Source organism: Andrographis paniculata, unplaced genomic scaffold, assembly GCF_009805555.1.
Source record: "Andrographis paniculata isolate CXL003 unplaced genomic scaffold, ASM980555v1 Contig22END, whole genome shotgun sequence".
In the NCBI taxonomy this organism is placed as follows: domain Eukaryota; kingdom Viridiplantae; phylum Streptophyta; class Magnoliopsida; order Lamiales; family Acanthaceae; genus Andrographis; species Andrographis paniculata.
The window spans coordinates 4497165-4518632 of NW_026137513.1; the positions used below are offsets into that span (position 1 = coordinate 4497165).

A 21468-nucleotide genomic window follows, 5' to 3' on the forward strand; every position below is an offset into this window, starting at 1 on the left:
TCGTATATAAATGATCGATTCATTGATTTGTGGTTACACTGAGACGTGGAAATCCGAATTGATGGCGGTTGCTCCGGCGACCGGCGTTTGCCTCTTTAGACCTCTGTTGTGGCAAATTATTCGTTGTTAGTTGTGTTTTTAAGCTCAATCGACGTTAAATTTAGGTGAGATTTGAAATATTTTGTCTAGGTGTAAACATTTCGTAATTTTGTGTTTGTTTTCTGCTTATTCATGGTGAATTAGCTGTTGACGGAATGTGATTTTTAACTGCTTCGGTGCGCTAGGTTTGATGATTCATAAGCTCTGCTGCATTGGTGAATTGTTGGAGATTGTTTTGCATGAATTGCTAACTTACATTCAAACTCAGAGAAGTTTAGCGTTCAAAGTTAATCACAGCATTGTCAGGAGCTCAAATAAGCATTTACAATTTTCACAGTAGATCCAAATTCCAATCCAATTAATGGTAGATGAAGATTAGAAGCATAGGCAAGTTGCTGGTAGTTTTCCTGTTAATCTGATTTTGCTAGCCTTCTCTTGCGCTTTGAGCTCCTCTTTCCGGCGGTTCTCCTCCGCTTGTGCCCGCGCTCCTCCTGCTATGGCTTCTATTCTCGTGATCTCACTGCGGTAGTTTTTTTCTGCTTTTGCTCTTCTCTTATCTAATTCAGCCTGAGAGAGAGTGAATTTTCGTGATCATTAGCTGCTCTGATTAAGATTTTTTGATATTATATTGTTTAGGAAGAAAAGGTAGTGATGGAGACAACAAACCTCTATTCTTCCTATTTTGAGCTTCGCCTTTTTCCTCTTTTTGGTCTCCCACTCATCAATGGTGGCCCTCAGCTTCTCATACCTGAAATTTCACTTACATAAGTTGAAGAAATTTTTTTCAATACATGAGAAGTGGTAATTAGGAAAGAACCCTTACCGTTCCTTAATGCTTGCTAGCTCTTCTTTCTCCCAGGCATCTGCCTTAGCATCAGAAGGACCGGGTTTTGCACCAGGAGGCCTTTTTGTCTCGACAGGTTGTGTTGTGATTTTGGGGTGAGGAGGGGTAGTAGTATCTCTTATATTGCTGTCTGTGATTCTTAATGGCTTATCTACATGTGATGGATGTCTTTCCATGGAAGGCTCATGCTTGGGTACCTTCTGGACTGTTGGCCCTGCAAAAGATGGTGGCCTTGTCATGGATGGTGGTGCTCTTTCGGGTTCCCTGATTCCTGACCCTATAGATTTATTTCCTGTAGTTTCATCAGTATCTGCAAAACTTATTCTCTTCTTCATTGACGATGCCTTTTCTGGCTTCTTTTTGTCATCCCGATCTTTAAAACTTGATCTTGAAGCTTCATCTGGTGGAGATACCATAAGAATGAATACTCTTAGACATATGCGAACTTAGGTAAGACCCCAACGGATGTATCTTACCGGAAGACTTTAGCGCACTTTTTAGACGTTCAGGTGGATCTTTGGCATCGTCAATCTTGCTGTTCATCTTATTCAACTTGTCTGAATTCGATTCTTCAAGTGATTGAACAGCATAAGCTGCTGCAGCAACTGCAGTCGGGTACTCAGTGCTGCTGAAATCATAATCCCAACTCATCTGTCTAGACAACTGTCTTCTCATCCAGCTCGGGCCTCTCCTCTTCTCTGGAAGTCATGAATATCCATCATATATAGGTATACCATAGCAAAGCAAGCAAAGACATGGAACTCTGTCTCACCTTTGACAGACACTGTTCTTTGAGGTTGCGTCGCCTGGTCTCTGGTATCATCTTGTTTGTCCTGTCTTGTGCTAGAATATCTTGCCCTGAAAATTGGTTATTCGATTGCGGTCATTTTTAGAACAATACGCTATACCTATCAAATATCTTACCATGTTTTCTTAATCAAGCTATCCATGATGGTTTTTTGCTGCTGCAGATCTTTACTCAGGAGGAATAAGTGTTTGGCATTCCCATGATATGTGGAGGTTATTTGAAGGTGAAGTGAAAGGAGGGAAGACAACCTGTTGAGGTTAGTAATTTTGGTTTGTAATATAATAGGGAAAACCAGACAAGTAACCTAGGATAAGATATATGCTTTACATGCTAGCACTGGTTTTGCATCTTTAAGCCCTCCTTGAAAAGCATGCTTTTCTTTCTCTTTAACAAGAACATTTTTATTCAAAATTATCTGTTACCTTTTGAAATCAAATAGTCTTTTTTAGGCTGGATAATTTAAGCGCAAGTTATTCCTTGTTGCTGTGCTCTTCAATGTCGATGCTAAGACCTAAAAAAGAATCTCAAAAAGTAGTAAATTCTCCAAATCTTCTGTATAGGATAAAAATCAACTGCCATAAAGCTTAATCCCTAAAAATCTTCTGAGATTTTCCAGGTTTTAATTACTTTGATGACAGGCATACACTACTAAAGAGCCACTCTGTAATTACTGACTGTTTTGGCCATACCCATTTGGTACAAATACATGCCTGGCCAAGAATCAAGACTTAAGTTTTTTGTTACATAAACAAAAAGTTGTTGATAACATTTCTGCCAACATAGTTTTTAGGAAGCCAGCTTCACGAACCGAACAGGCTGGTTGTCTGTCGACGCTTTTGGAAACAACTTGTAGAGTGCTGGCTTCAGGATGTATGAATGGATCTTGAGCCTTACTGATTAGATCTTTGTCAATCCCAACACCAATGAGGGGAATTGGATTGGCTCTAGCTATACCTCATTTCATTCGACTGTAAAGAGTCACATTTCCAGTTCAGAAATCCTGATGATTCAAGTTCAACAAAAAAATCACTTCAATGCAAAGGCAGAAATCTCAGAAATCAATTCAAGTTTAACAAAGAAAAAGTATGTTTGAATCTCTAATACAACAAGAATAAAGCATAGCATCATTCTGTCTCCGGCATTCAAAACACCCAAAATTCCTGGTGTAGTGTTTATATACATTTCAGGCATCAGACAACTTAGTACATATATAGTATTCGAGATACCAATGCCTTGCAGCAATGAATAATTCGTGCTACCAAAAAATAATTGGTAATGAATAGTAATAATAAGACTAGCAAGGAGATTGGTTCGTACTCCTAAAACAGGAATTCAGAATCAGAAAGTTCCAGGGATTTGTGGTCGCCAATAGGTTTCACCCCTGGCCGGAATGAATTCCCTTCGATGTACCTGCACGAATAATTGATAACTGAATTAAGAAAGAACTTGAGTTCGGGACAGATTTAGAGGATTCTGAAGGTGGAACTCACATTTCCTTTAGGAATGGGTGCTTGTAGAAAGTATCAGGAATCCTTCCAGAGAATTGGTTGTGATCCAGGTACCTGGAAACAGAACATTGTCGGTTAGTAGCAAATAAATACTTCATACATGCAAGTTTATATGATGAGTGAATCACACTTACAAGTAGGTTAGTCGCGGAATGTGAGCAAGCCCAAATGGTATTACACCAGACATTTTGTTGTGGGATAAGTATCTGGAACCAAAATGAACATTCAACTTGCAAACCGGAAAAGTAGAGTGTTGGAGATGAATAAAGAAGATGGACGCATGAACTTACAGGATCTCCAAGTTTGTTAAGTTAGCTAGCTGTGAAGGGACACCTCCCGTGAGGTAATTGTTATTAAGATACCTACATCATTTGGATATAGGTTTACGAAAGCTATAAAAGAGCCAATTATCTAAGTATACAAATAAAATGCACATACAGATTACGAAGAGCTGGGAAGCATCCTTCAATGCGGATGAGTTCCCGAATGGTCCCAACCAAATGATTGTTACCAACATCCCTGTAAAAACATAGAATGACCTAATTAGCTACAGTGGAAAGAATATTGGGAAATACACAAAAAGGTAAACAAAGTTATACAGGTGTCGGAGATTTGGCAAAGTTCCCAATTCTGGTGGAATTCTTCCAATTAAACGATTCTCATGTAGTTGGAGGTAGCGCAGTTCCGGAAGATTTGCAAGCTCCCTTGGAATTTCACCCTTAAAATTGTTAAAACTCATATACCTGCAGGTTTTGCACAATGTGTGTCAAATAATCAGTTTGAGATAAGATTGCATGAAGCAACACTAAATAGTCCAAAAATATGCACTCACAGATGAGTTAGCTGCTTCAGTTCTCCAATTTCAGGAGGAATGGCATCTTGAAATTTATTCCACCTCAAATTACTGATAAAACCAATATACAGAAAGATGGTAATAAATAAGTGACATAGTGAATGATATTTAAAGGAAGGCAGATGAGTTTAAAGATTAGTGAAAACATTGACCTGCGGAAATTTGAATTATGACAATCAAGTGATCAACAAGTAGAGATAGGAAGGAAAACATGTATGCATCATGGACAGCAAATCAAGGAAATTCTAGCTATTACCAAATACAATTACGACAACAATATTCACTTTGTGAGCATATGAAAACATGAAAAATCTCCTAGAAGCAAAATAATTTCCCATCAAAACTCTTTAAGTTTTGCAATTACATTTCACTAGCTATTGCTAATCTCATCGAGCAAGGCAAAAGCCATATAAAATTGTCCTCCTCTAGCATCCAGAAACATGTCAACAAAAAGTAGCATATTATACACATCCAAGCTTGACCGTTTGGCCAAGTAGTCTAAGGTGCTGGATTCAGGCTCTAGCCTCAAAGATGGCCTACCCCATGTATCGTGATAAACACTTTGATAATAATGTTATAGGAATCCAGCAATCCTCTAAGTTTAAGTAGAGAGACTTATTCTCCTTATCTTATTTGCATCAGAGCATCAACAAGTTTAGTGCACATATATAAGAGTGAAGGACAGTACAGTATCTTCAGATGCTTCAATCGTCCAATTTGAGGTGGGATTGGCCCTGTCAGCTTGTTATTATGCAAATCCCTGCCAAAGTAGTGATGACAATTTTCAGAAATTCAATAGGAAGTAACCATCAAGTATTTTGGACACTTCTTACAGAAATAATTTAAACAGGTTTCCCAAATCCACCAAAGTAAAGAGGCTTTCAAGCAGTCGAATAATTTCAAAGGAGATGCAGGAGAATTGTCCAACAAAATGATCAAGAAAAGGGCAGGGGTGCATACAATCTAGTAAGATCCACCAGGTTGGTAACGGCAAGTGGAAAAGGACCAACAATAGAAACTGCATATACTTCCCTGCAAGGTAAAAATCCCGAATGGAATTAAGACAAAAAGCACTTGCTAAAATCAGATAGCTACAAATGAACTTTGATTAGGAAACAAATTAATCACAATATGCTCAGCATCCCAAACAGTTGTTTGAAGACAAGATCAAAAGGGAGGCAAACTCACAATTCAGTAACGACCCGATAATCACTCCCACTGATGGTGGAACAAGTGACACCAGACCACGGAGGCAAATCACCATCTCCACATGGATCATCACCGACCCATGCGTACACCACTCTCCACCCTAGTGATGCCTTTATTTCATTTAATGCCTTCACTGTGATTACCACCAGCCAACAGAGTTTTAAGATCAAAAGGATAACACAACCATTAGCAGCATGCATGTCTAATCACTAATCATAACTTCAACTGCTAATCTGTCACAAGATCCCAAATCCTAAAGCTAGAAAGCCTTTCCCAAAACCCTAGAACGAGAAGTCCCCCTTCTATTTGGGATTGGGATCTGATAAAATTGCCATAAGCATAATTCAGAAAATGCAACCAACGATCTACATATCACCCATCTCCCCCTCTAATCATACTAAACTAATAGAATTTTGAGCAAATCATACTAACTGCATCATACACAGAAATTTCCATCAACAAAATGTTGAACCTAAACACAGCTACTTAGAAGCTTACCAAAATCTACTCAATCACAGTGAAATACAATCAAAGCCGAGTCAATATCCCCAACCTAAACCTAAAATTCTTCCCCAAATATATGCACATTAATAATTTAAAAATAATTAATAACAAAAAACGAATAGATCACCCTTCTTTAGCATCGACCAGGACACTAACCAACAGAAATCAAATATAATTGAATCTACGATGAGAAGAAGTGACGGATCGGGAGAATCACCGTCTCGTTTAAGAGTCTTGCTTTGTACGACGTGGCTGAGGAGCAATGGTGCGACTATGAAGAGGTGAAACAGTGAAGAAAGGAAAGGAAAACGGAGACGGAGCACCATTCTAGATTGGGTCTGCTGTTTAGAGATCGAGACGGCGCGCGCAGAGAGTGTCCCGTTGTGTGTGAGCGAAGAAGATCATCAGATGAAAATGTCGGGGTGCAGACGCCGCGTGAAATCCGTTGATCTCGTCGGTGGAATTATTTTTTAATTTATTTAATTAGTAGAACATGGAGTATATTTTAAATCCTTTATAAATAAAATAGTTATATATTTTGAAAACGGAACGCCGTCCGTAAGCCAGTAATATGTAACAGTAGTAATTGTTCTGTTAATCCTTCTCACCGTTGCTAACCATAATAATAATAATTAATTAATTATTAATTAATTAACTGATAAAAATATTAACAATAATTAAGGCTCTGTCTGCAACACATTTTTACTCATTTTCTACTCATATGATATTATTCCGTTTTTAAAAAATATCATATGAAATGCACTTTTATATAATATCAAATTAAATATTAATTTTTTATTTTTTTTAACTTTCAAATTTTAAAAAAAAATTAAAATTCCAAAAGCTCCTATCTAAACAAACCCTAAGTGTTTGTGTGAGGCTGATTATTTGGAATTTGTTTTAGTTTTATAGATGGAATGTTTGATCACTATATGTCAAAAATCAAAGGATTATTAGAAAATGTTGGGAATATTTGTGTATTTGTTTGGAGGATTGGGAAAGATTTACACTATTCATACAAATTTTTTTTTAAAAAAATATCAAATCGGACACTTATTTTTATTTTTTATTTTTTATATTATATTAAAAATCAATTCCATATTCAAAACATTATATAAATACTTATTATCACACCATACTACTATTCTAATTCAAAACTTTTACTATTTAAATCTCTAACTCAAAATCCAAATTCCAAATCAACCCAGTGCATTTTGACCTTCAAATGATATGGAGCCTGCCTAACACTGGAGATGGTTTAGGGGAGCACAGGTCCCGGACCAACCAGTATTTTAGAAGCTCCCAATCTAACCCATCAAGAAACCAACCATGGTTTGGTGGTGGTAGAGAGCAGTTATTGACTTCATGGGATATCCATGCCCGACCACCACGCATTTTGACCTTTTTGCCCTTCCCATTAAAATTCATCACAAGAAATCGATAGAAAGTTTAAACAATTAATTCACAATTTGGTATACACGCATACATACGTGTGTCGCATTCTTATTATTTGGGGTGCAAACAAAAAGACCCTTTTGCCCCTTAGGTCTCGCAATTGATGAGGCATCATGGGATTTTCTTGAATATTGGCACTCTATTTTTCAAATTTTGAATAAATAAAATAATAAATACGCATAAGACAATATAATAAAAATAATGAAGAAAACAATATACAGTCCATAAATCTTCAAATGACTAATAAAATGAGCAAATGTGAAATGTATGTAAGCTAAAGGTAATTCGTAAATTTTCTACTATGGGAAGTTACTATTCTACCCTGACTAGCTAAGCTGCACTATTTCCAAGGTTGTTTTTGCTGCTTCCACACCCACCCCCCGCCCTGTACGCGATCTTCTTGACTGGAGAACCGAAAAACAAGCCTGGAAATAGTGATTTATCTGCAAAAGTGTATTTCTTAGAAGAAAGAAACCAAACAAAAGACATTGTCTTCTTCATGCTTCCTGCCATGCTGAAACCTTGAAGTTTGATCCCCGTCTTGTGATCTTATTGGAACCTGGTTCGATGGTTTTTAGATTTTTTATATTTTTTTGGTTCAAGAAAAATGGCAGAAGAGAAGAAGGAAAGGAAAGGAAGGGGTTCGAGAGATTTAAAGAATTAGGGTTTTAATGGTGGAAGAGGAAGGAGAAGGTGTGATTATAATTCAATTATGGAGGGGATTAGGGCCAGAAGGGACTAATCTCTTCTCGACTCCATATCTTGGATCGATCTCGTCGCCGCCGTCGCCGCCGCCTGATGACGGCGGCGGAGGAGGAGGTGGGAAGTAGGGGTGGCAGGGGTGGAGGTGGAATGGGAAGAGCGGCGGCGGCGGCGGAAGGTGGGCGGAGATTGGGCGGCAGAATTTGTGGCGGCGGTGGAGGCGCAGCACGGCGGTGTGGGGTTGGGAAATTGAGAATTGGGGGGGGATTGTGAGCAGGAGGAGGAGCATCAATGGCGTCAAGGAAAGAACTGATCTGTGGTAAGATAGGAGTAAGAATTTCATGGTGGAGAGAGAGAGAGAGAGTGGAAGAGAGACAGATAGAGAGAGAGAGAGAGGTTTTGGTTATTCTTGTTTGTTGCTCGACTGTGTTTATAGATATAGATATAGATATATATATATATGAATATGCAGCGGTAGAGGGGAGGGTCTTGAATCGACTGTTGAATCTTGAAGGAGGAAGATGGGTTATAAATTGTTAGCAGGTCTAGGGACTTGAAGTCCAGTTTCAACCACTTCCTTGGAAACGATCTGCACCATGAATGGTGTGGTTGCTGTAGGTCCCAAGGTCCCGGGACTGGCTGACTTCCTGTACAGAAACAGGTAGGATTTTGTTTGGCTATATTTTAAATTTTCATTTTTATTATTACTCGGGTTTCTTTGAGTCTAGATTAAAAATATTTGATTTAAATTTTGTATTAAAATAATATATAAATATATATTTTTTATTTTATAAAACAAAAAATAGTAAAAATTGAAAATTCCAACGAAACAATCGAGTCTGTTTATTCATAATTGAATTTTTTATGTATATAATGAAAAATTGTATTAGTAATATAAAAAATAATATTTTATATTGAATAATTGATTTTTTTATAAGTGAATAATTAATGAAAGTAGTATATTATATTAATATGTATATATATTTATAAATATATATATATTTTTTATAACGTTAAAACTTGTAATCGTTGCTCGACTACACTTAACTACACGTAACTACTTATAATTATATATATATATATATATATATATAATATATAGAAGTAATGGAAGTAAGAACAAATAAAGGCAATAGCATAGTGTAGTTCTATGTAATGTAAAAGCCAAGAATAGCAAATTAAGTGGCAATAAGTGTATATGTGTGTGTGTGTGTGCATGTAATAATGAGGCAGCCATAATAACAATAGATACATACATATATATATATATATAGTCACAGCCACTATATTAAAGGAATACAGCTGATGAGTGAAGTCATTCTTCTTTTGTGACTATATACCATTAATTAATTTATTAATTAATTAGTTACGTTTATTAAAAGTCAATCTTGTAATTAAATTTTCAGTTCGGAATTACGTGGTGCCTACCTACCTACTAACTAATCATTTTTGTTTAAATCAATATGCTATTTATTTCTCAAATTAGTGCTCGATTTTTTTTATTTTAGGGTAAATTATATAACACATTTTTGTATTTTATTAAAAATACACAAAATACTCTGTATTTTATTTATTGTGTGAAACCTCTTTGTGTTAATGGAAAGTTTGCATGAAACACCCTCGTCCAAAACTGATGTTTGGTTCGAAATAAATACCTAAATTACGTAAGTTTTATAAAAGAAAAAAACGTAAAATATCTTAAATAAATTTTTTTGAATAAAATAAATAAATAAATAATTGATCAGTCATTTATTTTTATATTTTTTTATAAAAATCAGATAACAAATTGTCTCCAAAAACTATAAAATAAAGATTAATAAATTATTTATTTATTTAATGCAAAAAAATTATTTAAAATATTTTGTGTTTTTTATTTGTATAAAACTTGCGTAATTTAGATATTTATTTAGAACTAAATATCAGTTTTGGATAAGAAGGTATTTCATAAAAATTTTACATTAACACAAGATATTCTCACACAATAAATAAAATACAGAGTGTTTTGTACAATTTTCATAAAACACAATGGGTGTTATATAATTTACCTTTTAATATAGAGAATAAATATTTAATATAATTTTGGAATTTTAGGTTTATTTAAAATAGTATAAACGTGGCATAGAGAACAAATATTTATTGTACTTTGAAATTTTAAGTTAATTTAAAAATAGTAAAAACGTCAAGTAGAGAACAAATTTTTATTGTAGTTTGAAATTTTAAGTTAATTTAAAAATAGTAAAAACGTAATAATGACAAAATTGGGAATAATTCTAATTATTTTGTTTGGTTGAATTAAAAATTTTAAAATTAAGAATTAAATAGATACTATTTTTTCTTTGATTTTATTTATTTTTTGTGTACGGATAAATAAAAATTAAAAGCATATTGATTTGATAAATTATAAAAATTATTTAACTTTTTTTTAAAAATATTTTATTTAATAAAATATTGTATTTAAATTATTATTATCATCTATGATTCTAATTATTTGTATTATATAATAATTATTCTTATTAATATATTTTTTTAATTATATTTATTTTAAATTTCAGCATCTTAACCATTTGAGTAGAATAGAAAGACTATTATTTAAATCATAAATCATATCATATCATATATATATATATACACATATTAGTATTATAATTAACTATTTTTATTGTATAAATTTTTCATAATATTTTTATATTTAATTACTTTATTTTTTTACTAGATTATAAATCATAAATAAATAAATAAACTTTTCGTAACGACACGTGATATCCTATATCTATTTTTAAAAATAATTTTATTTAAATTTAAAAATTTTAAAAATTTAATGAATTTCACTTCGAATTTTTATTTATTAAGTATTATATTTATATTTTAATGGATAGTGAGATGATATAACTTTCATGATCTATATTTTATCTACATATATTTTTGATATATTTGAGACCAATGTCTATTTTTTTTTTATTATTATTATTATTAATACTAATTTGCTTTGGCATTCGTTCTTTTACGAATTTTTGATCATTTTTATTATTTATATTTTCTCTATTTCTGTTTACTAATTTATTTTTATTTTTTAAAATTTTCTATTATTTTACAGAAGTTAAGCATTTGGAGGTGGAATGTGCTATTATTTGAAGAGACTTCCCCGCCGTAATGTTAAGATATGTTAATCGAGCAATCAATTGCTGCTATAATTCCCTGAGCTTTAGCCCTTGCTTTCTTAGGAAGAAGAGGCCTTTCTCTGAGCCATTAGTGGCTTATGTAGCCAACAGACATAAAAACTGGTGCTATTGCTGGCAATCATCGGTTAGAAATGGCTTGTTGAAGGCTGGGGTTGACTTTCTTAAACTACCAATTCGGTGATATCAGTCTGAGGAAAAAGCAAAAAGATCACTTTGATCTCTTGTTTCGGAGAACTAAGTGGCTCACGAGGTTATCTTTCATTCTATTTTTTGTTTTTTTTTTTCCTTTTGATTTATTTTTATCTATTTGTTAAGATCCGTTAATTGAACAATTCGATTGCTACCGTAATTTATCTTTCATTATGCATTTTTATTTCCTTTTTTTTTTTTTTTTTTTTTTTTGTTTTCACAAGGTTTAACGTTTTGAAAGACATTTTGGGAGATAGTACAATTTTTGGATGCCAGGAATAGTCAATTGTTGTTTTTGACATTGAAGATATCGTCAATCATCAAATTCGATAAATTTTTTTAATTTTTATATTTATTTTGATTTTGTAATTGTAATTACAGTATTTTATAATATTTTAATAAATGTTGTTAATTATATATAAATATGGAGAAATTATTAAATTAGATTTTATTTTTTATTTTAAATGCTTAATTATTTGGATAACTTTCTATAATATTCAGATATTTTGTGTTATTAAAAATATTATGTATATTAATTAAATATTTTTGAATTATTTTTTATTTGTATACATATATTTGCGTATTTATTTTATTATTTTGTTAATGTTAATATTCTAATATTTTTGTTAAAATTCTAATTCTATATGTGGTAATTTTATAACTCTTCTTTTTTTTCTTTTTTTTTTTTTTTAAATTTTTAGACATACAGAAGGAAGAAAAATAAAAAATAGAAGATAAAAATGCAGATCATATGAAGAATATGACAGTGGAAGACAAAAAATCAAATAATAACGTAATTTTTTTATTTTAGATTTAAATGTGTGTTATTTTTCGCGATAATTTTCTAATAATTTGTTCATCTTATACTTTATTTTTGGTAAAGATAAAAATAAAAATATTATTTTTTTGTATAAATGAATATGCAAATATTAAAAATGTCTGATTTTTCAGATGTCATTGTTATAATATTTTTTCACAATTTTCAAATATACAGAAAATGCAAAGATGACAAAGATAACAATAAAAACATAATATTTTTATTATATTGCTTTTGATTTTTTTTATGTTTAATTTTATCATTTTTGAGAAGATATCAATTATTATGAGTATTTGTTTCTAATTTATTATTATTTTTTTTTTAGTTTTATTTTTTCTTATCATTGTGTATTGATAATTTTATATGATTTTATTTTAGTATATTTTATAAATACTTCAATTGCTACATGTTTTGCAAATTAATTAAAAAGTGATTAATTTATTTTATTTTTTATTAAAATTTATAAATATTTTAATTGTTATTTATTTTATAGATAAAATTTTGCAATTTTTTTTTTTTTTTTGTTGATTGTTGATTATTATTATTATTATTTTTTAATTTAGGACGGATAGTTACGTTAGTTTAAAATAAAAACGAACAAACCCAGAGTTTGGACATTTGACATAATGGGCCTTATCCAAAAGAAGCCCAAATACATTTCACAAATCTCGTGCTCGGATTAGATGTCTTCCGTGGCAGAATTTGAATGTCCCCTGCAGCAGATGAGATTACCACGAAATTTCTGGTCAAATTGGAAGTCGTCGTCATGGAATGATTTTCAGGTTTTTGCAGTCGGAGTTGATTCGATACAGAATCTGCAAACTCCTTCCATCGTCATCCAAGGTCAGCCAATTGGGGATTTAATTTAATTGGTCGAGATTCGAGAGAGTATGATCCCATTGAAGCTGATTTCGTTCATCTTCCTCTTCCTGATTCCATCCGCCCGCTCCTCGCAAGTCTCCATCTCCGTCAGCCGGAGATCCATCCCCAAATCGGGGGATCCGATCACCGTCAAATGGTCCGGCGTCGACGCCCCATCGGAGCTCGATTGGCTCGGGATCTACTCCCCGGCCAACTCCTCCCACCACCACTTCATCGGCTACCTATTCCTCTCATCGTCGCCCGATTGGAAATCCGGATCCGGATCCATCACCATCCCGCTGATCAATCTCAGATCCGATTACCAGTTCCGGATCTTCCACTGGATCCAGTCGGAAGTCAACCCCAAAAAGCAGGACGACGACCACAACCCCTTGCCGGGGACCAAACACCTGCTCGCCGAATCGGAAACGGTCGCATTTGAACCGGGTCGGGGCCCGGAGCAGGTCCACTTGGCATTGACGGGTCGACCCGCGGAGATGCGGGTCATGTTCGTCACGCAGGATGGGAACCAGAGCTTCGTCAAGTATGGATTGTCCCGGGATACAATGGATAAGGTCGTCGGCACTCAGGCGTCGAGGTATGACCGGAAAGACATGTGCGATGCCCCAGCAAATGACACCATTGGATGGAGGGATCCAGGGTTTATCCACGATGGAGTCATGGTTGATTTACAGCAAGGGAAGAGATATTATTATAAGGTAATTTGTTATTCTTCTGCAATCTGTTCATCGATGTTCTCGTAGCTTTATTCATTCTGGAATTCAGTTTCTGTATGCATTCAGTATTGAGACTACAAACCTTGTGTGAAATTTGTGCTTTTAGCTGCCATTGATGCTTATCTGAATTTATGCATTTTGTATGAATCATGTCTTGTGATTCGTAAGCTAATTTGTTTGTTCTTAAAATATGCATTTATGGTCGAGGAGTGTTCGCTTATTTAGTGTACTAATGTCTACTTATATGGATCAAGAAAATCGTTGAAAGGGATTTTGTTGTCGTTAATTACGAAATAGAAATAAAAAACTTCTATCGAATTAAGAATACACTAGATCGGGCTTGTTTTTCTAGTTGACGTTGTTCGAGTGAAAGGGCAGAATACGACAACTTTCTCTTTAAGGTTATTATGTTGCTTATGGCATTTTACAAATGTATGGATTTCTCTACGGCATTTTGACTCGGTGGTTGCTGTTTTTACTTTATAAGTTGTTATGTTTGTTTCTATCGTCATCTTTGTTTGGTGGCATTGTGTTGATTCAAGAAATACGTCGCTGTCTGTTTTGGACAAACTTCAGCGTTGTCGTGCTTTATACAAATTGGAATGAGTCTAATTCTAATCTTTTCGAACAAAAACAAAAATGGCAGGTTGGTAGTGATTCCGGGGGATGGAGCACGGCGTACACATTTGTATCGCCGATGAATGAACCCAGCGAAACAGTAGCTTTCTTATTCGGAGACATGGGGGCTGCGGCACCCTACAGAACTTTTCTGCGAACTCAAGAAGAAAGCATTTCGACGATCAAATGGATCAGCAGAGACATAGAAGCCATCGGCAACAAACCTGCTTTGATCTCGCATATTGGAGACATAAGCTACGCCCGAGGCTATTCCTGGTTGTGGGATACCTTCTTTAATCAGATCGAACCCGTCGCCTCCAAAGTCCCGTACCATGTCTGCATCGGCAATCACGAGTACGACTGGCCTGCTCAGCCATGGAAACCCAGCTGGTCGTATTCGGTATACGGGACAGACGGCGGCGGGGAGTGTGGGGTGCCCTACAGTCTTAGGTTCCACATGCCCGGAAACTCGTCGGAGCCGACCAACACGAGAGCTCCTGCTACGAGGAACGTTTACTACTCGTTCGACATGGGGGTCGTACATTTCGTCTATTTTTCGACGGAGACGAACTTTTTATCCGGCAGCAAACAGTACGACTTTCTGAAATCGGATTTGGAATCCGTCGACAGGAGCAAGACCCCGTTTGTCGTCGTACAAGGACACCGGCCAATGTACACGACAAGCCACGAAACGAGAGATACCCCTTTTCGGGAAAGATTACAGGACGAGCTCGAACCTCTATTCGTTAAAAACAACGTGACGGTCGCGTTGTGGGGTCACGTCCACCGTTACGAACGCTTCTGCCCTTTGAACAACTTCACTTGCGGAAGCTCGGGAACGCACAATCCCGACTGGAAACCGTATCCCGTACATCTCGTGATCGGAATGGCCGGGCATGATTGTCAGGCGATTTGGGAACCTAGGCCCGATCATCTCGACGACCCGATCTTCCCGCAGCCCGCTCGATCGATGTACCGTGGCGGTGAGTTTGGGTACGTTCGACTCCAAGCCGACAAGGAGAAGCTCACGTTATCGTACGTCGGAAATCACGACGGAGAGGTGCACGATTCTGTCGAGATCATGGCTTCCGGGGAAGTTTTCAATGGTCGTATCGGCGCTGCTGCGGACGGCGAAGATCGTGTTCCCGTGACGAGGAATTTGAAATCGAGATTTTCGTGGTATGTTAAGGTTGCGAGTATTCTTGTTCTCGGCGCTTTCGTCGGGTATGTCTTGGGGTTTATATCGCGGCATCGGAAGGATTGCGGTCGATGGACTGCTGTGAAGACAGAAGAAACGTGAGTTATTGTTGATCGATCGTCGATCGACTATAAGAATCCTTTCCAGGTTTGTAAATTTTATCGAAAGTTTTCTTACTTGTATTGTTTCTACTGTTGTTGTAAATGCCACGCCACATTGTTTGCCTTCCCCTCCGTCGCTACCGTTCGTTGTTTTGTTAAGGAGTAACAGAGGGGTGTTGCTGTTGTATGTATGTATAATGATCGGAATAAAAATATTTCTGAATTGCACGGTGGTGCGGAGTCCCGGGAGCTCGACTCCTGAATCAATCCAGACCGTTTACTGTGGATGGTCATGATCCATCTTTTGAGCGGGGCCCACCTTCACCCGTTCTTGTTTGTAAGCTTTTGTTTGTTGCCGTTTTAAGATACGACATCGTGCTTTGCATGTGCATATTACGCTAAAAATTACATGCCCGTGTTACTGTAAACACGGGCGTGTTTAGGTTTAGTTATATATATATATGTATATATTTTTTTTATTATTGTTAACATTCTTCGCAATTATATTCCAATTTTTTTTTTTTTTCCAAATATATTAAGACAAATGTAACGCAATAATTTTGGTTGACGGATATTATGCAATGACATGAAAATATCTTTGCTGTACAAAACAGGTCTGGTGATGGTGATGGTGATGGTGACGGTGATGGCGATGGAAGGAGAACCAACGAACCACATTTTCGCTCGTGTTCGAATTCAATCTTCTTCCTTTCCTCTCCAATAAAGCGCAGCATACGGCACGCAGATGCGCGTGGTTGTGAGGAAGATTAGTTGTTTGCGGCGGAATTGATGGAGGCTTCTTCAGCGCTGAGGATTTCGCATTCAAGCTGCTCCATTTCGAGTGTTGCTCTATTCGCTAAGAGCAAAGGTAGAAGCAGGCACTTGAAATGGCGGTCTGCGTCTCGGAAATCGATGTCTTCTGTTCGTCCTCGCAGGTGCTTTGTGGTCACGAATGTGGCTAGCGAGAAGCAGACGAGAAATCTCGAGGATTCTGCGGTCCTCGGAGAGGACGAAGATGAAGGTTCGAACTTCGACCTTGTAATTTAAGTTCCTTTTTGGGAAAATCTGATTAAATCAGGTGTAATTTTGTCATTTGGTTTTTAGGTGTAGGTTTAGATGCTCTGAGACCAGATTCTTCATCTATTGTATCGAGTATAAAGTATCATGCCGAGTTCAGTCCATCGTTCTCGCCGGAACGATTTGAGCTTCCGAAAGCGTACTACGCCACCGCTGAGAGTGTTCGTGATATGCTGATTGTGAATTGGAATGCTACGTATAATTATTATGAACAATTGAATGTCAAGCAGGCATACTATCTCTCCATGGAATTTCTTCAGGTTTGATATCATCCACATTATAATTAACTTCTTTGTGATTCAAGAGTTTCTAATCTCCTGTTTGTACTATCGAAGGGTAGAGCATTGTTAAACGCAATTGGTAATTTGGAGCTAACAGGAGCTTATGCAGAGGCACTGACAAAGTTAGGGCACAATTTGGAGGATGTAGCCAAACAGGTAGGGGAGGGATAGTGGTGGTTGTTAATGGTTCAATTTTGTGTGATCATTTTTCTCAGCTTAATCAAATTGGAGTTATTTCTGAAAATTAATCTTAAATCTTGAAAATGTGCTTAGCTTGGGCAAAAGTTCATTCAACATTTGTTCATGAATATAGGAACCTGACGCTGCACTAGGTAATGGTGGATTAGGGAGGCTTGCTTCTTGCTTTCTAGATTCTATGGCCACACTTAATTACCCGGCATGGGGTTATGGACTAAGATACAGATATGGTCTATTCAAGCAGCTTATCACCAAAAATGGTCAAGAGGAAGTTGCTGAAAATTGGCTTGAGGTATGCAGTTATGTTTGTTGTTTAAAATCCAGATTCTTAGATCCGTCGGACACTTTGGTTATTTATGCTCATGCTATAAAGTGTTCGAATTTCTGACCAGATGGGCAATCCATGGGAAATAGTGAGGAATGACATCTTCTATCCTATCAAATTTTATGGAGAAGTCATTCAAGGTGCAAATGGAAGGAAAGAATGGGCTGGAGGTGAATCAATTATAGCTGTTGGCTATGATGTCCCAATACCAGGATATAAAACTCAAACCACCATCAACCTCAGGCTGTGGTCGACGAAAATTTCTTCAGAAGGTTTTAACTTGCAAGCTTTTAACGCGGGAGAGCATACAAAAGCATATGAGGCAATGACAAGAGCTGAAAAGGTGTGTATCTCACCATTTATAACCATCTAAATGTTATTGATTTTCTTTTTGTTCTTGTTTTATTAACACTTCACCTCTGATTTATTGTATCAGATTTGCTACATTTTGTACCCGGGGGACGAATCGTATGATGGGAAGACGCTTAGACTTAAGCAGCAATATACACTATGCTCAGCTTCTCTCCAGGACATTATTGCAAGATTTGAGAAAAGATCAGAGGGAGCAGTAAATTGGGATAGTTTCCCTGATAAGGTTGCTGTTCAAATGAATGATACTCATCCAACCCTTTGTATTCCCGAGCTGCTACGGATCTTAGTAGATGTGAAAGGTCTCAGCTGGAAAGAAGCATGGAATATAACCAAAAGGTACCTTATGCTATTGTATTCAACATATTACGATTATACTTTGTAGTTTAAGGTATTTGATAAGCAAATGATACCGAACTCTAGAGTATCAAAAATGATCTTTATGGAATAGTAGTATTGAGATGTAGATCTTATAGTTTGGAGGTTGGTATTGCACATTGCTGATATCAATATTCTACCAGAACTGTAGCATACACAAATCACACAGTTCTACCTGAGGCTCTGGAAAAATGGAGTTTGAATCTTCTCCAAGAACTTCTACCCCGGCATGTTGAAATTATTAGATTGATCGACGAAGAGGTACTATTTCCTTTTATTGAGCATTTTACCCAGTGGTATAAGTCAGGTTTGTGTTTAGTAACAGACACTAGTGTTCCTTTGTTTATTCGATTATTCTTATGATTTATGTACTCGAGTTTTTTAAGATCTACTTAAATTATATCTGCCTTTTTAATCTAAACTCTAAAGGATTCATTGTTGTTTAGCTCCTTACTGAAAGTCTTTGCATGCTTTTTACTGCAGCTTATTAATGATATTGTGGATGAGTATGGTACCGAAAACCTGGAGATGCTGAAGGAAAAGCTTAAGCAGATGAGGATTTTGGATAACATTGAACTACCTTCTTCAGTATTAGAATCACTCATTGAATCACAAGAAAGACTCATTAAGAATTCTGTTGAAGAAGAAGAAGAACAGGAGGAGGAGGAGGAAGGGAAAGAAGGTTCTGAATCTTCTAAAGTGGCAAAACCTACCGCTAAAGAAGAAATCAAGAATCCTAAAGAAGATGTAAAATCTAAAGGAAAGAAGGCCGATAATTCGAAAAAGAAAGAAGTGAAGGATCCTAAGAAGATAGTAAGCTCCGCATTTGAAACCGACCCAAAACAAGCTCAGTTGGTTCGCATGGCTAATTTATGTGTTGCTGGAGGACATGCTGTAAATGGAGTAGCAGAAATTCACACTGATATTGTTAAAAGAGAAGTTTTTAATGAATTTTACAAGGTAATTACCTCGGAAAGTTTCCTTTTTTACCGTGTTTCTGTAATTTCCTTTATGCTAGAATCATAGGCTTCACTACTGATCTATATTTCTTGTGCTTGTTGATAGTTATGGCCCGAGAAATTTCAGAATAAAACTAATGGGGTGACACCTAGAAGATGGATCAAATTTTGCAATCCAGAGCTCAGCCGAATCATAACAAAGTGGATAGGATCAGAAGACTGGCTAACAAACACAGAGAAGTTAGTCGAATTGCGAAAGGTATACATCTAATCAAATTTAGTTCGACATCTATTGTTCTTAAAAAATTCTTTCGAATACTCAATGTGGCAACGAGCTGAAGTTTATGTATTCTTACAGTTTGCTGATAATGATGAACTCCAGTCCGAATGGAGAGAGGCAAAGATGAGCAATAAGAAGAAGATTGTGTCCTTCATCAAGGATAAAACAGGATACAATGTCAGCCCTGAAGCAATGTTTGATGTGCAGGTCCTTTCCGATTACGAAACTTCTTGTGGTCAATAACTTACCTTCACAATCTCTAATCAAATCGTAAACTACATATTTCTATGAACGTTCTTTCAGATAAAGCGCATACACGAATACAAGAGACAGCTATTGAATATCTTGGGCATTGTTTATCGCTACAAGAAGATGAAAGAAATGAGCCCGGAGGAGAGACAAAAAAAATATGTCCCAAGAGTTTGCATATTTGGAGGAAAAGCATTTGCTACATACATCCAAGCTAAAAGAATCGTGAAATTCATCACTGATGTTGGAGCTACCATAAACCACGATCCTGATATCGGCGATCTTCTCAAGGTAGTCTGCTAATGATCAACGCAATACATATGTCGAAAGTTCCATAATCAAGTCGTATGGCTCCAATTCATCTTTGGTTATACAAATCCTCAGGTTGTGTTCGTCCCCGATTACAATGTCAGCATCGCTGAAGTCCTTATTCCCGGGAGCGAGCTCTCCCAACACATCAGGTATCATCACTTCCATCTTTTTACGTCAGCTTAGGAACATTACCGAATTCTAATTTTTTGAAGCTTTCTTCCGGGACAGCACTGCCGGAATGGAAGCTAGCGGAACGAGCAACATGAAATTTGCGATGAATGGCTGCCTTCTTATCGGAACATTAGACGGAGCCAATGTCGAAATCAGACAAGAGGTTGGAGAAGACAACTTTTTCCTCTTTGGCGCTCGCGCCGATGAAATCGCTGCTCTTCGCGAAGAACGAGCTAAAGGAAAGGTAAAAATCCAAATCATCCCAACCCCTCAACTTCCCTATTTCATCACCTTCACAATACAATAACCGCATTCGATTCCCGTGCGCACAGTTTGTTCCCGATCCAAGATTCGAAGAAGTGAAAGCATATGTAAGAAGCGGCGTATTCGGTCCATACAACTACAACGACCTGATGGGATCCTTGGAAGGGAACGAAGGCTATGGCCGAGCGGACTACTTCCTCGTGGGCAAGGATTTCCCCGATTACATCGAGTGCCAAGACAAAGTCGACGAGGCTTACAGGAATCAGAAGGTAAGTTAGTTTGTTATCAATCTAACACTAACCATGAATCACCATTACAGAGGTGTTGTCTTGGTTTTGAACGAGTGAATTCTCAGACATGGACGAGGATGTCGATTTTGAACACGGCCGGTTCGTACAAGTTCAGCAGCGACAGGACGATCCATCAATACGCGAGAGACATATGGGGGATTGAAGCTGTGACATTGCCATGAAAACCAGCTTGAAGATAATGTATGGAGACTGCATTGCATTAAAAGGTATTCCTGTTCTTCCTTACATTATATATTATTACTTTTGCTGATCATTTTCTCGTATCGTATTAATTCATTAGAGTCATATATATATGATAATATATCGTCAGTTTGGTATAGAATTTTTCTGTGGGGTTGAATGAATAAAATGCTTCTCATGCAACTCTGTATTTAACCTAAATTAGTGTACTATTGTATTAAGCAATTTTCAGGCCCATATTATTATTTTTTTTATTAGAAAGTTTGCTTGTTTGGTTTGAGTATGAGTTTGTGTCACAGAGATTTCATGTGATTTTTTTTTTTTTTTTTTTAAAATATATTTGATATCTATCATTTTAGATGTTTTTGTGAAATATAGGAATAATATGATATTAATGTTGAAAATAGAGCCTTATGGAGTTTTTTTTTTTTT

The 21468-nt window shown here is 36.2% G+C and overlaps 4 protein-coding genes across 6 annotated transcripts; 2 read left to right on the forward strand and 2 right to left on the reverse strand.

Annotated features, from left to right (window-relative positions):
• Nucleotides 1–372: 372 nt before the first annotated feature.
• LOC127245385 (uncharacterized protein At3g61260-like) lies at nt 373–1985 on the reverse strand. Its single transcript, XM_051266217.1, has 6 exons — nt 1868–1985; nt 1716–1801; nt 1420–1641; nt 923–1343; nt 766–847; nt 373–666 (listed from the first exon to the last, which is right to left on the reverse strand). The coding sequence occupies exons 1-6, from the start codon at nt 1891–1893 to the stop codon at nt 475–477; spliced, it is 1029 nt and encodes a 342-aa protein (XP_051122174.1). The 5' UTR covers nt 1894–1985; the 3' UTR covers nt 373–474.
• Nucleotides 1986–2397: 412 nt separating this feature from the next.
• On the reverse strand, nt 2398–6302 carry LOC127245386 (LRR receptor-like serine/threonine-protein kinase RGI5). 2 transcript variants are annotated; one of them, XM_051266219.1, is made up of 12 exons: nt 6043–6302; nt 5301–5454; nt 5073–5144; nt 4801–4872; nt 4092–4163; nt 3859–4002; nt 3698–3778; nt 3550–3621; nt 3394–3465; nt 3242–3313; nt 3069–3161; nt 2398–2719 (listed from the first exon to the last, which is right to left on the reverse strand). In XM_051266219.1, the coding sequence occupies exons 1-11, from the start codon at nt 6149–6151 to the stop codon at nt 3071–3073; spliced, it is 1011 nt and encodes a 336-aa protein (XP_051122176.1). In that variant the 5' UTR covers nt 6152–6302; the 3' UTR covers nt 2398–2719; nt 3069–3070. The 2 variants fall into 2 exon arrangements, with proteins under 2 accessions (XP_051122176.1, XP_051122175.1); XM_051266218.1 differs by having other exon boundaries at nt 2398–2751; nt 6043–6301.
• A 6555-nt stretch (nt 6303–12857) lies between these two features.
• LOC127245286 (probable inactive purple acid phosphatase 2) lies at nt 12858–15914 on the forward strand. Its single transcript, XM_051266073.1, has 2 exons — nt 12858–13747; nt 14412–15914. Exons 1-2 carry the CDS (start codon nt 13058–13060, stop codon nt 15681–15683), a joined length of 1962 nt encoding a protein of 653 aa, XP_051122030.1. The 5' UTR covers nt 12858–13057; the 3' UTR covers nt 15684–15914.
• Nucleotides 15915–16302: 388 nt separating this feature from the next.
• Nucleotides 16303–21319, forward strand: LOC127245285 (alpha-1,4 glucan phosphorylase L-2 isozyme, chloroplastic/amyloplastic-like). 2 transcript variants are annotated; one of them, XM_051266072.1, is made up of 15 exons: nt 16303–16703; nt 16793–17019; nt 17095–17196; nt 17354–17530; nt 17631–17906; nt 18000–18271; nt 18454–18571; nt 18794–19270; nt 19376–19528; nt 19628–19756; nt 19853–20089; nt 20183–20259; nt 20339–20525; nt 20614–20814; nt 20901–21319. In XM_051266072.1, the coding sequence occupies exons 1-15, from the start codon at nt 16472–16474 to the stop codon at nt 21015–21017; spliced, it is 2982 nt and encodes a 993-aa protein (XP_051122029.1). In that variant the 5' UTR covers nt 16303–16471; the 3' UTR covers nt 21018–21319. The 2 variants fall into 2 exon arrangements, with proteins under 2 accessions (XP_051122029.1, XP_051122028.1); XM_051266071.1 differs by having other exon boundaries at nt 16304–16703; nt 16787–17019.
• Nucleotides 21320–21468: the final 149 nt, after the last annotated feature.